Source organism: Mustela putorius, unplaced genomic scaffold, assembly GCF_011764305.1.
Source record: "Mustela putorius furo isolate JIRA1106 unplaced genomic scaffold, ASM1176430v1.1 tig00000596_pilon_pilon_pilon, whole genome shotgun sequence".
NCBI classification, from domain to species: Eukaryota; Metazoa; Chordata; class Mammalia; order Carnivora; family Mustelidae; genus Mustela; species Mustela putorius.
This window is the reverse complement of record NW_025421428.1, coordinates 5,059,789-5,075,520: the sequence shown is the minus strand read 5'-3', so window position 1 is coordinate 5,075,520 and position 15,732 is coordinate 5,059,789. Positions and strand designations below refer to the sequence as shown.

The 15,732-nt window shown below is 39.9% G+C and overlaps 2 protein-coding genes across 2 annotated transcripts; both read right to left on the bottom strand.

Moving 5' to 3' along the window:
- Positions 1-2,250: 2,250 nt before the first annotated feature.
- Positions 2,251-3,192, bottom strand: LOC101674425 (olfactory receptor 1G1-like). The gene has a single exon (XM_004757434.1). It carries the CDS (start codon positions 3,190-3,192, stop codon positions 2,251-2,253), a length of 942 nt encoding a protein of 313 aa, XP_004757491.1.
- Positions 3,193-9,994: 6,802 nt separating this feature from the next.
- Positions 9,995-10,924, bottom strand: LOC101674718 (olfactory receptor 1L6-like). Its single transcript, XM_004757435.2, has one exon. The coding sequence runs from the start codon at positions 10,922-10,924 to the stop codon at positions 9,995-9,997; it is 930 nt and encodes a 309-aa protein (XP_004757492.2).
- Between the last annotated feature and the right edge of the window lie 4,808 nt (positions 10,925-15,732).

Genomic DNA, 15,732 nt, shown 5'->3' with positions numbered 1-15,732 from the left:
AAAAATCTTTTAGCTTTGTAGATTTATTCTATTTTATCATATTTTGCTCTCAGCTGTTTTCTTGCTTGGATTGATATTTGTTGTTTTTTTTCAGATGGATTCTAGACTTAGTGTTTTGTAACCTTTTCTTTGGTTTTCTTACATTTGCATATAACTAATTTTCTTGTGAAAAATATTTTGTAAATAATGTTTTATAATTGGTTTTCATTCAGATAACAATATTTTCTGAAAGCCATTTTGATTTCTTTTACTCCTAAGATTATTTCTAGCTGAATTTCCCAACTCCCAAATATAAATTTATTGTGGGGAACATTTTGTAATGTATATGGTTGTCATATTTCTATGTCATACATATGAAGCTGATATTATTATGTTGCAGACTATTTGTCTGCACTTCAATTTAAAAAATGATAGAACACTGTAGGTTAATTACACTGGAATTATAATAACAAAAAATAAAAATATTAAAAAAGAATGAAATGGGAAAAAAATGGCTAGCAGATCCAGGAAAACAGTTCCTTCACCAAAAATCAAAGAAGTTTTTTATGCCAGTACCATGCTGTCTTGGTGATCACAGCTTTATAGTAGGGTGTGGTGCAAAAACAATGAATACTGTTACGCTGAAAATAAATGAAAAAAATTAAAAAAAACCTAAAACAATATGTAAAAAACAAATAAACATATTGAGATTATTAACTTCACTAATAAAATTATAGAAAATTTAAAAAAATCAAAGAAGTTTGTGTAAAACACCTTGCTCCCTGCAATACATGCCCTCCTTAATACTCATCACCAGGCTAACAATGAATCATGGAACACTACATCAAAAACTAATGATGAACTATATGGTGACTAATGTAACATAAAGAAAAATATAAAAAAATCAAAGAAGTTAAAACTAAGTCAAAGAGATACCATTTTGTCTATCATATCAGTTTTAATTAAGGGGAAAATGTGAACATCAAAATACGGAGAAGATGGAGACAATTGGGCACTCTCATTTGGGCATCTTGACAGAATGGATAAAGGGCCCTAAAAAGGTACTAGTTAGCATTCTAGTTTTGAAAATATTAAATGTAACAGACTATGAATATATGAAAATCATTTCTTTTCAGAACTTCAGAGAAATTCTGATTTCAGAATCAGAAATGGTTTCAGAAATCATTTCTTTCCTTTTCAGAGAAAATAATTTCTTTTGCATCATTGTTTATAATAGTGAAAGCTTAGAAACCCCCTAATCATCCAACTGTAGTGAAAAAGCAAATATATCATGGATGTTTTTGTGATGTAACCTCAGAGAGCCAAACATTCAGGAAGAGATAATCACAGGGAGACAACTCATGTTTTAAGACTAACCAAGAAAGTACATATAATTGTACCAGCAATATTTTCTCAACATAGTAAAGACAAAAAGTCATTAGAAAAAGGTAGGTGGGAAATACTGTAAAATATTATCAATGTTTTTCTTTACAAGGAGGGGTTGTGAGTGTTTCCTTTTTTCCTATTTGTTTATGTTTTACAAATTAACTCTAATGAGCATGTATTATTCTGCAGTTGAGACACATGAAATAACCCAGAGTTTAAAAACCAAAAAATCAAGGACTGGTCCATAACTAGTAATCTCTTTGTCACTATCTTTGATCTGATCCCTGGGGTGTGTGTTGGGGCCAGTCCTCTGATCTCTCTGTGCCTCATTTCCCCCCTAGAATTATTCTTGTTTTCTCAGTCCCAGGAAATTGTGTCTCTTCTCAGTTCAGCCTTCTGTGTGTGTAGGTTCTCCCCTCTCAGTGAGTTGCTTCAAAAGCTGGGCTTGGAAATGGTCCCTGAAACTGAGAGCATTTGATCCTTCCAACTCTTGTGAGCATTGCTTGTTGGTGAGTGGGACCTGTTAGTCATAGACTGGGCCGGTACCTGGCTTCATCCCAGAACCTCAATTCTGTCTGAACCTCAAAATTCTCAATTTTGGTGATTCCCACTGTGTGGTTTGAATCTTCTTGGACACCTGTATACCCACTAATCAAGTCACCTTGTAGGAATGGGGGGCCACTCCTTCTTCCAGGTTGTAGCTGTGTCCTTGGCAAATTCATCTTATTCTCATTCTGTCCAGTCAGTCATTCTCTGTTTGATGAACCTGCTCATGATGGTGAGCATCCATCTTGCCTTGAACTTGAGTTTTCAAAATTGCTGTGGAGAAGTGCAGGGGGAAAGGCATTTCAGAGAGCCTGAAATTCCAGTCTGGGGCAGGACCCATTATGGAGTAGAGTATCTTCTCCAGCCTGAGAGCCTCCACAGAGCCCCCTTCATGTCTCTGTTCCTCAGGCTGTAGATGAACAGATTCAGCATGGGGGTGACCATTGTATATATCACAGATACAACCATTCCAGTGTCTGCTGAGTAGGAGGATGAGGGCCGGAAATACACCAGAAAAAGTGTCCCATAGTAGAGAGTGACCACTGATAGGTGAGAGCCACATGTCGAGAAGACTTTGTGCTTCCTTCCAGATGAGGGGATCCTGAGGATGGTGTGCATGATGTGGGCATAAGAGACCAGGATACACGTGAGAGGAATCATGCCTGTGAAAACTGCTTCAGTTAACATTGTGTCCTGATAGATCTGGGTGTCTGAGCAGGCAAGTTTGAGGAGTGGTGGTACATCACAGAAAAAGTGTGGGATGGAATGGGAGGCACAGAAGGAGAACTGAGCCATGAGGAGGGTGAGTGAGAAGGCCAGGAGGTGGGCGCAGAGCCAGGATGAGGCGACCAGCAGCAGGCAGCGTTGGGGACACATGATGGTGGTGTAGTGGAGAGGAAGGCAGATGGCCACATAGCGATCATATGCCATCACAGCCAGCAGGAAATCATCCAGCAGGGTCAATGCCATGAAGAAGTACATCTGCATGAGACACCCAGTATGGGAGATGGCATGGTGTTGTGTCTTAATGCTCACCAACACCTTGGGGACAATGGTGCAGGAAAAGCAGGTCTCAACGAAGGAAAGATTAGCCAAGAAGAAGTACATGGGGGTGTGGAGGTGCTGGTCAGAAACTATGGCCAGGATGATGAGCAGGTTCCCCAACATGGTGACCAGGTACATGGCCAGGAAAAGCCCGAAGAGGAGAGGCTGCTGCTCTGGGTGGTCAGAGAAGCCCAGGAGCAGGAAGTCGGAGATGCTAGTTTGATTTCTAATTGCCATTTATAGTAGCAGAATTGCAGGGAATTCTTGCTTAAGTGTACACAGACTCCAACAATTTATATCATTCAAAGCCTTTCATCGGTTTTCTCTGTTCTTTTCAGATGCCACTAAAATGCCCTCCTGGTGCATGATGCACTCCATCTCTCACTGGTGGGCATGTAAGCATGTACAGATCTGAGAACTATGGACAGTAGCAACAGGAGATCTTTTGGGGGTCAACTTCATATTTTAGGTGTCTCGTAAATTGTCCTGTAGACCTCCTGGATGAGGCTGAACTGGAGCTTAGCTCGAAAGAATCTTCCCAGGTCTTAGTCCACTCTCTACTTTATTAAAAACTAAAATCTTAAGCTCATAGCTTAGAGGTCTGAGAAAAGATATCTTGAGGATGGGAATTTGCTGGACAGTTACTAAGGAGCATCCTGTCTAAATCCTCATTACTTTTTATATTTTAGACTTACATCCTTTGAACCTCATTTTCTTTACCTATAAGATATGGAGACATAAACCTACCCTATAGGACTGTTGAATGCCTCAAAATACCAGAATCAATGAAACGTTTTTTTCAGGACCTGTGTTGTAAAATCCAAATTGAGAGATTTTATCTCATATATTTGGATGGTATAGAAGGATGAACCCACAAACAGGCAATGTCAGCCTGTGCTCATGTTATGAGCATGCTTTTTGAAGTGGCAACAAGATATATTCCCTTTGGGTCTGATGAGCCTTCATGGGGCCCCAGCCTCCTGTGATGTTGAACAAGTCTTCTCAGTGTTTCTGGCTTCAGTTTCTGCATCTGCTTAAAGAGGATAATGATGCCAAAATCAGAAGGTTGTTGAGGATTAAATTATAGAAGGATTGTACAGAACTAGAAGAGTGATTGTCTTATATCAAATGCTCATCAAATAGTAGCTTTCCCTGATACTACTGTTTTCTTTTGACAGAGGTAACAAAAGGAGGGTGCCTTCTGGAGTGAGTGACCAACTAGTCCTCCATGTTTGCTCTGGACTTTTCTACCCCCTTTCAAAACTGAACATTTCACTTCCAGGAAAAACCCTCAGTCCTGAGAAAGTTGGACTTTTTCTTGGTCCCGGTCTGTGGGAAGCTGAGTTTTCAAAACTTTAAGTTTCATATATAGAGTTTTAAGAGCCATTGTCGCCAATTTCGTCATCATGCCCTTGGGTGGCAATAGCTCTGACCTAGTAGTACTGTGACAAAGCTTCCACTCACACATGTGACATGTGCAGGCCCAAGTTTGAGTCCCATGTCTACCATCTTGGCCAAATCATTTACCTTCTCAGAACCTCAGTTGGAAAATGAGCCTAAATAAATCTATTGCAAATACTTCTGATACTTAAAAAAAATTAGCTAGGGTGTGCTGGCCTGTTAATTATTGTGGAGATTGTTTCATTTGGTGGTGGTATAGACTGATTCTGGAAGCCACTCATAATCCCGTGGGCTGAGAGGGAGTTGTCCATGAAAGTCAAGGGGTCCTGAGCACTATTATTGCACAGATACAATGTCTTAGCCACTGCCAGGGGCTTGGGAACCCCTGATCTGCACTGACTTCAGGCTGGATTATCAGGGAATTCATGGATATCAAGTAGAGGCTCTCCTTGTGGTGGTTAAGCAAGCCTGGTTGTATTTGACTGAGAGCAAGGAAGGGACAGGAAAGGAGGAAGGAATAGGAGGAGAAGGAAGTGTGTGTGTGTGTGTGTGTGTGTGTGTGTGTGTCTGTATCTGTGACAAGTACCTCCCATCTTCACCCCCTCAGGTCTTACCTGGAAAATCTGACCATCCTCAGGTTTTGTGTCCATCACTAGGTGTTGGGTCTGTCTTGCCTATTTGGTTTGCTTCCCCTTCTTTTCCTCAAGAGGACTTGCTATGGGGCATCTGGGTGATGCAGTTGCTTAAGTATCTTACTCTTGATTTCAGCTCAGGTTGGGATCTCAGGGTCATGGGATTGAGCCCCATGTTGGGCTCTGTGCTCAAGGTGGAGTCTACCTGGGAGTCTCTCACTCTCTCTCCCTCTGCCCCCACCAAACTCTAAAACGCATAGATAAATCTTAAAACAAACAAAACAAAACAAAACAAAAAAAACGAGAGGACTTGCTACAGCCTCAGTATTCTTCCTCCTCTGTAACAGCAGCATGGACTAAAGAGTTCGGGCTGGAGCAACCCGTCATCAGGAACAGGAGCCAAGGAGAGCTGTAGGCTTTTCATGTGTAGTATCTCCTGGGACCTAATCCCCAATCTCCTAGTTAAAGACAAGATGGGGCAAATGTCCAACCTCCCAGCTGGCCCTTCTGGGCCCTGGATTTGTGAGTCCCAGCAGTGTCAGGAGCACCTTTGTCTCAGAGTGACCACATCTGTCTGTGACTCCTGAGAATCCTGCACCTGCTACCCTTGCCCTGGGCACAGGCAGGGGAGAGCTCTATCTCCTCCTTCCCCAACCTTCCATGGAGTTTACACACTCTAATCAGATTCCAATCCTCTTAAAGAAAACCTATACTTTCTCGGAAAATCATAATAATAAATAAATTGGACAGGTTTGGTGTAGGATGCGCTACACATTGTCTTCAAATTCCTACTGTTCTGTACATAGAAAGGGTGAACATACTTGTTCCCTATAACTCCAGAGATGAGAGAGATGGATCATCTATAAATATCTGCTGAAATAGTAGAGGCTTCTGCATGCAAGGTTATTTTAAATTTCTTAAATTGTGAAATACATCATGTATAAAACACAGCATGCAAAACACATAAGACCATTTTCTTACAGTTTAACCAGCTATGTGTATATATATGAATCATGTATTATTTTTATTTGCCTATTTTTGTCTTTTACATGAATGGAACATTTACCTTCTTTCACTCAATTTTATGATTTTTTAAAAGATTTTACTTATTTATTTGAGAAAGAGAGAGAGAGAGTGAGAGAGAGCATGAGAGGGGAGAAGGTCAGAGGGAGAAGCAGACTCCTCACAGAGCCGGGAGCCCGATGCCCAGGACCACGACCTGAGCCAAAGACAATTGCCCAACCAACTGGGCCACCCAGGCACCCGTCAATTTTATGTTTTTGTTTTTTTAAAAAATTGTTTTCTATGGTCAAATAATCTTCAACAAAGCAGGAAAGAATATCCAGTGGAAAAAAGACAATATCTTCAGCAAGTGGTGTTGGGAAAACTGGACCGCCACATGCAGAAGAATGAAACTGGACCCTTACACCATACACACAAATAAACTCAAAATGGATGAAAATCCTAAATTTGAGGCAGGAATCCATCAAAATCCTAGAGGAGAACATAGACAGCAACCTCTTTGAGCTCAGCCACAACAACTTATTTGCCAGACACATCTCCAAAGGCAAGGGAAACAAAAGCCAAAATGAACTGTTGGAACTTCATCAAGATAAAAGTCTTTTTTGCACAGCAAAGGACACAGGGCAGCATATGGAATGGGAGAAGATATTTGCAAATGTATTATCAGTAAAGAGCTATTTTCTAAAATCTATAAAGAACTTATTAACTCAAGACCCAAAAAACAACAACAAAAAAATCCAGTCAGGAAGTGGAGAGAAGACATGAACAGACATTTCTCCAAAGAAGACATACAAATGGCCAACAGACACATGAAAAAAGGCTCAAAAGCACTCGGCATTAGGGATATACAAAACCATTGGGTGCTATATGCAACTAATGAATTGTTGAACACTATATATGAAACTAATGAGGTACTATGTATCAGCTAATTGAATTTAAATGAAGAACAAAAAAAGATACCATAAAAAGAACCACAGTGAGATACTCACACCAGTCAGAATGGCTAAAATTAACTCAGGAAACAACAGATGTTGGCCTCCCTTTCACTCTGGAAAATGGTATGGAGGGTCCTTAAAAAGTTAAAAATAGAACTACCCTATGTCCCAGCAATTGCACTACTAGGTATTTATCCAAAGGATACAAACAGTGATTCATAGCAGCAATGTTCACAATAGCCAAACTGTGCAAAGAGCCAAGATATCCATCAGCTGATGAATGGGTAAAGAAGAGGTGGTATATATACACAACGGAAGATTACTCAGCCATCAAAAAGGATGGATTCTTGCCATTTGTAATGGTGTGGATGGAGTAGAGGGTATTATGCTAAGTGAAATAAGTCAGTCAAGGAAAGACAAATATCAGATGATTTCACTTATGTGGAATTTAAGAAACAAAACAGATGAGTGTAGGGGAAAGGAAGAAAAACAAATTAAGATAACATCAGAGAAGGAGACAAACCATAAGACTCAACTCTTGGAAACAAATGGAAGGTTGCTGGAGGGGAGGTGGCTGGGAATATGGGGTCGCTGGGTGATGGGCATGAAGGAGGGCACTTGATGTAGTGAGCACTGGGTGTCATACACAACTCATGAATCACTAAATTCTACCTCTGAAACTAATAATACACCATGTGTAAATTAAGTTGAATTTAAATTAAAAGTTAAAAAATTATTTGCATGTAGTTGACACATAATGTTACATTAGTTTCAGGTGTACAACAGTGATTCAACTGCTCTTTATGTCATGATGGGCTCACCACCCGTGCAGCTACTGTCTGTCAGCATACGACACTATTACAATACCACTGACTACATTCCCTATGCTGTGCCTTCTATTCCTGTGGGTTTTTCATTTCATAACTGGAAGCCTGTACCTCCCACTCCCCTTCACCCATTTTGCCTGCTCCCTGCCTCCCTTGCCTCTGGCAACCATCAGTTTGTTCTGTATTTATAGTCTGATTCTGCTTTTTGTTTGTCTATTCATTTGTTTTGTGTTTTAGATTCCACATGTAAGTGAAATCATATGGTATTTGTCTTTCTCTGTCTGGCTTATTTCACTTAGTGTAATACCTTGTGGGTCCATCCATGTTCAATTTTATGTTTTTGACATTCATTCATATTGATACTTGTAGCTACAGGTTATTCTTTTTCACTGATGCATAAGAAAGGGTCACATTGTCCTACCTAATATCTTTAGGGCTTTTCATTTTGGAATTCAGAAACTTTCTCATTTTAGATATATAAGATTGTACATATTTATGATGATTTGATATGCATTTACTTTGTAGAATGATGACTCCAATAAACATGTCCATCACCTCACAGAATTACCATTTTTGTTTTGTGGTGAGTATGCTCCAGATTATTTACTCTCCCAGCAAATTGCAAGTATGTAATACAGTATTGTTAACCATCATCACCATGCTGTGCACTAGATCCCAGAATTCACTCATCTTATAGCTGAGAGCTTGTACTCTTTGAAGGTTCACTTAATCATCCACCACACCTTTTCTTTTCCTCTCCAGAAGGTGGCTACATTTCCCCCGTCCCTCTTTTATATCCAATTCTCTTAGTTCCTCCTGGATAAAGTTATATTTTTCTCCCAACTTTCCCTCACTTGAATCCTATACACCCCACAGCTTTAGATTATATTTCAGGAGTTGGAAGTGCCAAATAGCATTCCTCATGAAGATTCTCTTTGATAGTGAAATTCTGGACTGGAGGGAGGAGGGATGGAGAAAGGAGGCTGGGGGACATTTTGTTATTGTGGATATTGGGGAGGCCTTTCCTGTACCCACTGGAATTCTTAAGAAAGTTGACAACATAGTGGTAAGGACCTAAAGACAGAATCATTTATAGTGAAACAGTTGGAAACACTGAAATAATTTCAGGAGACACTTAGACTGAACTCACTTTGAGGATGTGTGATAATTCCCACCTTATTACAAATCTTCAGATGTTATCTGGGAAGGGTCCATGGACACACTGTCATCAAGTTTTGATATAGTGTCTGAAATTTATCTGAAGCTTGCTATATGCAAGGCACTGTCTCAAAGACTTAAAACAGAAATAATATATATTTTAGGACACTTACTACATCATTTAATCCCCACAGCATTTAATCCCCTCTACTTTTCATATGAAAACTGAGGTACAGAGGGGTTAATGTACTTGCTCAAGATCATGGGGTTGGTAATGGTGGATTTGGGCTTCTAGGCCAAGTAGTATAATCTCAGAACTAGGGAGCAGAAGCTCAGAGGGGTTAGGTAAATGATTCAAAGTGACTAAACTTAGAATTTTTCCTTTGACACCCACAACCATGTAGTGAGATTATTTATTGAATCCATTATGTAGATGAGGAAAAAGAGTTCAGGGCATTTCATGGCTTGATTATGGTCACACAATTTGTGAGATCAAGATGCAACTTAAGTTTTCACTCTGAATCTTAGGAGTTTATTACTATGCCAGTGAAGCTACCTTCTTTGACAACTATGTGAACAGCTTTGGAGAGGTTATGAGCTATTCTAAACGTAACAGGAATATCCATTAGCCAGACCCAAGGAGTTTGTGCATGAGATGAATAACTCATATGATGACAATCTTGACTTACTGAGGCTTCATATGAGATTAAAAAAACATCACAACAGAAGTTTTTCCAGCTTTTCTTCAGGATACTGTTTTACACAACACTGGTTATGTCTGTGACTCATATGAGCCAGAGACTACAAAAGGAAAAAAAAAAAAAAAGGAAACTGTGTGTCTGATACAGTAAGACATCAATATTTGTGTATCATTTTATTTATTTTTACCAAAAGGTATAATAACCTTCTATTGCAATTGTCTCATTTCCACTTACTGGACTGTGGCTAATTTTGACACAGAGCTATGGTTGATATATCTTTGCAATATTTTCATAATTCAATACAGTTCCTGGTACACAACAGGTGTTTCATGGGTTCTTGTTGAATGAATGAATGGGTTTTGCTATTCTGCTCTTCTGATCAGCTTTTTCAAGGCCTGCTTCATGTCCTTGTTCCTAAGACTATAGATAAAAGGGTTCAGCATGGGAGTAACTACTGTATAGATGACAGTGACCACACGGTCCTTTGTCACTGAGTAGGTGGATGAGGGGCGAATGTACACAAATATTATGGTTCCATAGAATAGTGCCACAACTGTGAGGTGGGATCCACAGGTGGAGAAGACCTTGTACCTGCCTCCCCCGGAAGGGACCCTCAGAACAGCACGGGTGATGAAAACATAAGAGACAATAATCAAGATGAAGGGACTCATGATCACAAAGGAGCCCTCTGTGAAGGCCAGAAGCTCATTGACAGAGGTGTCAGAGCAGGAGAGCGTCAGCAGTGGCTGGACGTCACAGAAGAAGTGGTGGATGATGTTGGGCCCACAGAAGGAGAGGCGGGCCATGAGAATCGTGTGGGCGAGTGAGTGGAGGTGGGACAGCACCCAGGACGACATCACCAGCAGGAGACAGCGCTGGGGGCTCATGGTTGTGGTGTAATGCAGTGGGTGACAGATGGCTGTGTAGCGGTCAAGAGCCATGGCAGCCAGGAGGAAGCTGTCAGTGATCCCAAAGGCCACAAAGAAATACATCTGTGTGAGGCACTGGGCAAAGGGGACCTTCTTGTTCTGGCTCAGCATACTTGCCAGCATCCTTGGCACAATGACACTTGTAAAGCAGATGTCCACCAGGGAGAGGTTGGAAAGGAAGAAGTACATGGGGGTATGGAGGCGGGCATCCCCTCGGATGGCTGCAATGATGACTGAGTTGCCAGCCACGTTGACCAGATACATGGTCAGGAAGCTGGCAAAGAGCCACCCCTGCTCTTTGGGGTCACTGGTCAGTCCCAGGAGGAAGAATTCAGTCATACGGCTCTGGTTTCCCCTTAGCATTGCTTTCCTATAAGTAAAACATATGGAGGAATGTTTGGTGTATGTCCTGGCTTGGGGTCTTCAGTCTGGTAGAGGAGATATCTATAACTTGTTCCAACTTGTGCCCTGCAGAAGGGGAGTTCTTTTAGCCCACCATGTATTTTATGATATGACTTCACAGCACTAGTGTTGGCTACCTTGATTTCAATTCCAACTTTGCATCTGACTAATTTTGTGGACTTGAACATGGTACTTCATCTGTTTTTTATTTAAGAGACAAAATGTATAATACCCATGTTCTTAGGCTATTCTGACAATATGTGGTAACAATCTTTGGAAAAATGTTCAGAAAGCAATCATTTTGCAAGTCATATCTAAGACATATATGTTGCTTTGTTTGGCCTCAAGTGTTTTTGTTTTGTTTTGTTTTGTTTTTAGAAGGAAAGAAAGAAGGTGGGAAGTGGCAGTGGGAGAGGGAGAGAGGGAGAATCTTAAGCAAGCCCAAGCCCAGCATGGAGCCCAACATGGGGCTCCACTTCACAGCCCTGAGAGCATCACCTGAGCCATAATCAAGAGTCGGGCACTTAATTAACTGATCCACCCAGGTGTCTGGGCCTCAGTTTCTGATCAGCCTGCTAACCTCTAGTTCCTTCTACCTGGTGCTTCTTGCCAGGATTTCTACCTTCTGCTTCCCCAGTGTAAGGAAGGTAGGGTATCCCAAGTTCTCCCTGTATCAATCACATAACTACTATAGAGATTATATTCTTGGATCCAACCTTTCTTGGAAAAAAAAAGTGGTTTTGGAATGCATTTGAGAATTTAATTATGGGCGAGAAGGTCAGACTAGGAGTGCTTGGGACCTGGAACTCTGACATGTCCATCACGGTGCAGAACTGTCAAAGTTGAGTGAGAAGTTAGAGAACTGTCTCTAGTAGGGGGAGCATAGTTACCTCACGTTGAACTTGGTGGTTTAGGGAGGTGAGTGGCATCAAGAAGGCAGAGAGGAACTGAATCCTGAGTGCTCTTACAGGCAAGAAGAGTCTAAGGGGCAGTAATGTGGGCAATGGAAATGTGGGAAGATGCAATATTCTGGCGAAAACACACTGAGAGGTATGCACAGAAAGGTGCTGAGGTTCAGGAATGGGTCCTCCCAAAGGCAAGAGCCAAGGCTCCAGCCTGGCAGGAACTGAGGCAGTAGTCATCTATCTACCAAGGTAGAGATTCAGTTGAAGTGGGGCAAGACAAGGAACCATTGGGACATAGAATTAGAACCAGCCAGCAGCCACCTGGGTTGATAGCCAGATGCTGAGTCACAGAATATATACTCAATATGTCCACCCTGCCTAAGGATAGGATTGACTTCAGAAAAAACAGCAGAAAAGAGAGACTAGAAGTAGTGGTAGTAATCCTAGGTAAGGGATGGTAGAATTGGGATGCAATTTGATTTGGAGAAGTCCATATCCTATACTTCTTTGTGTTCTCACCATCTTTCTGGTACTTTTGACAATGAGTCAGAAACAAACTAAGTACTAATGATATATTTTTAATGCTTAGTTATCTTGAATGAAATTGGTGGCCCTGCTTAGGAGAACTCAGGCTTTTTTTGTTTCCCATTTCACATCTTAACAGGTGCATGCACACAGCAGCATTGTTTTCTGAAGTTTTTCCTTACTCTTTGGTATACTTGGTGCTCAGAAGGTCTGAATTGGATCCTTTCACTAGGCAAGGGCCCACCGAGGCCATCCATACAGCATCTGGATAGGTCCTTGGTGAAAGCGCTGCCAAGGCAGGGTTCAAATCTGTTTTTGCTTCCCACTGTTTTACCTGGCTCATGTAGTTGTGTAATAAATATTGGCCAACAGATTGAACCAGAAATGTCATCCCTGACCACTTATTGTAAGACTGTGTGCTTTAAATTCGTAACTGGAAGACTAGACTCCTAGAATCAGGAGAGGGGATGGAAAAAAAAATCATGATTTGGAAATTAGTTCTGGTTCAGATAATAACCCTTGGACATGGGGAAAATAAAATGTCATGTCTTGAAGTTTACTGTTAAGTTCAAATAAGACAACATATCTGAAAAGTATTTGAGATCTACAATATTCTATATATATGTTGCTTATACTATGAATGATACTTTTTATTAGTATTCTGTACCTAATTATGTACAGCTGAAAAATAACAGATGTAATCTAGAGGAAACCAGACAAAGGGTAAGGGGTGGGTAAGCCAGGGTAGTGTGTTTTGGAGGGGGAACTGGTCACTGGGAGGAGAGTAAGTGCTAAGCTGGAGGGGACGACAGAGTGACAGGGTGCAGACTCAGGACAAATTGGCCTTTCCTGGAAGAGAGGGAAAAGGAACAAAGTCCTTAAGGATTTTCTGTTTAGGATAATTCTTATCCTGGAAGAGAGGGAAAAGGAACAAAGTCCTTAAGGATTTTCTGTTTAGGATAATTCTTATTGGAGTGTGTAGTTTTCTATGGCTATTGTAACAAATTACCATTAATTTAGTAGCTTAAAACAACACAAAGTTTTATTTCACAGTTCTGTAGGTCAGAAAGCTGAAAAAATCAAGATGTTGACAAGGCTCCGTTCCATTCTGGAGACTCCACAGAAGAATCCAGTTCCTTGCCTTTTCCAGCTTCTAGAAATTGCACATTCCTTGGTGAGTGGCTCCCTCCCTCTGTCTTCAATGCCAGCAAGGATGGGTAAGTCCTTCTTATGTTGCCATCTCTCTGGTTCTCTTTTGCCTCATCCGTCTGCATTTAAGGACCCTGTGATTACACTAGGCTTGTTTTGGGTAATTGAGGATAATCCCTTTATTTTAAGGTTTTGGACTTCTGGCTTCCAGAACTGTGAAAGAATAAATTTCTTTTGTTTTGAGCCATCAAGCTTGTGGTAATTTGTTGTAGGAGCCCTAGGAAACTATATAGAAATCCTAACGAAATATCAATGAAATAAACCCCTTGTCAAGAAAAATCACACAAAAAAAGAATGCCAGAAAAAAAAATCATCAAGATAGGAGAAATTATTTTAGGCATTAGAGATAATTAGTCTTACACAATAGAAAATTTTATGAAAAATTTAAATGAAATGGGTACATTCTTCTAGAAATATATAAATTGTACAAGAATTATTTAAATAGACTAAGGAATTATTGAGAAAGTATAAATGGTAGTCAAAAACCTACCCTTTCAAAAAATATCTGGCCCAAATGACTTTAAGTTAAGTTCTGCCAAACTTTCAAAATAGCTAATTCTATTTTATGCAAATTGTTCCGGAAACTAGTAAACAGAGGGAAGAGGGTGACCTTCTGGCCCATTTTATAATGTTAGTGTAATACTGAGTCCAAAACCAGAATAAAAATAAGAGAAGAAAACTCTAAGTCCATTTTGTTTATGAACATAATCTTAAATATGTAAAATCTTAAATAAAGCAATTGTTAAATGAATCTAAGATAGTACTAAAAATATTAGATCATAAACAAGTGGGATTTGTCCCAGTAATGGAGATTTCACAAAACTCCATCAAATACTTCTTCATGTTAATAAGAGAAAGGGGGATAATATTGCATAATAATTTTTATCAAAACAGAACAAGAATTTTGCAAAGTTCAACATCTGTTTACACTGACCTCTGTTAGAAAACTAGGAACAGGGAATATTCTTAATTTGCTAAAAACTACCTACACCCAAACCCTACACTAAATGGATAAACCTTAAATGTATTCCTTTAAACATGAGAAACAAGACTACGATATCCATTACCACCACAAATGTTAAACATACTATTGGAAATTCTGTCTAACACTATAGGAAAAGAAAAAGATGGTAAGGGGATGGAAGGAAAAAATATAAAACTTTCATTATTTAAAGAAGATAGGATCATCTTGGAAAAAAAGAATAGAGTCAATTGAAAAACTACTAGAACCAATAAGTGAGTTCAGCAGAGTGGCTGGATACATGATCAACTTAAGAAATCCATAGCATCATGGAGGTTCCTCAAAATGTTGAAAATAGAACTGCCCTATGACCCAGCAATTGCACTATTGGGTATTTACCCTAAAGATACAAATGTAGTGATCCAAAGAGGCACATGCACCCGAATGTTTATAGCAGCAATGTCCACAATAGCCAAACTATGGAAAGAACCTAGATGTCCATCAACAGATGAATGGATCAAGAAGATGTGGTATATATACACAATGGAATACTATGCAGCCATCAAAAGAAATGAAATCTTGCCATTTGCAACAACGTGGATGGAACTAGAGCGTATCATGCTTAGCGAAATAAGTCAAGCAGAGAAAGACAACTATCATATGATCTCCCTGATATGAGGAAGTGGTGATACAACATGGAGGCTTAAGTGGGTAGAAGAAGAATAAATGAAACAAGATGGGATTGGGAGGGAGACAAACCATAAGTGACTCTTAATCTCACAAAACAAACTGAGGGTTGCCGGGTGGAGGGGGTTTGGGAGAAGGGGGTGGGATTATGGACATTGGGGAGGGTATGTGATTTGGTGAGTGCTGTGAAGTGTGTAAACCTGGTGATTCACAGACCTGTACCCCTGGGGATAAAAATATATGTTTATCAAAAATAAAAAATTAAAAAAAAAATCCATAGCATCTCTCTGGAATAGAGTATAAATAACCAATATAATAGACTAGAAATAACTAATCAGAATATGTAGTAATAAATAAGATGTTATTCAGTGTAGTAGAACAAACTCTAAAGCTCTAGGAATTTATCTAAGAATAGACAACTCTACCATGCAAAGTCTAATAAAGAGTGTATAGATGATTAAAATAAGTGGAAAGAAATCCAT

What these genes read in the sequence shown, in the direction of transcription:
- LOC101674425 (XM_004757434.1), bottom strand. Translation starts at nt 3,192, where the DNA reads ATGGCAATTAGAAATCAAACTAGCATCTCCGACTTCCTGCTCCTGGGC.
- LOC101674718 (XM_004757435.2), bottom strand. Translation starts at nt 10,924, where the DNA reads ATGCTAAGGGGAAACCAGAGCCGTATGACTGAATTCTTCCTCCTGGGA.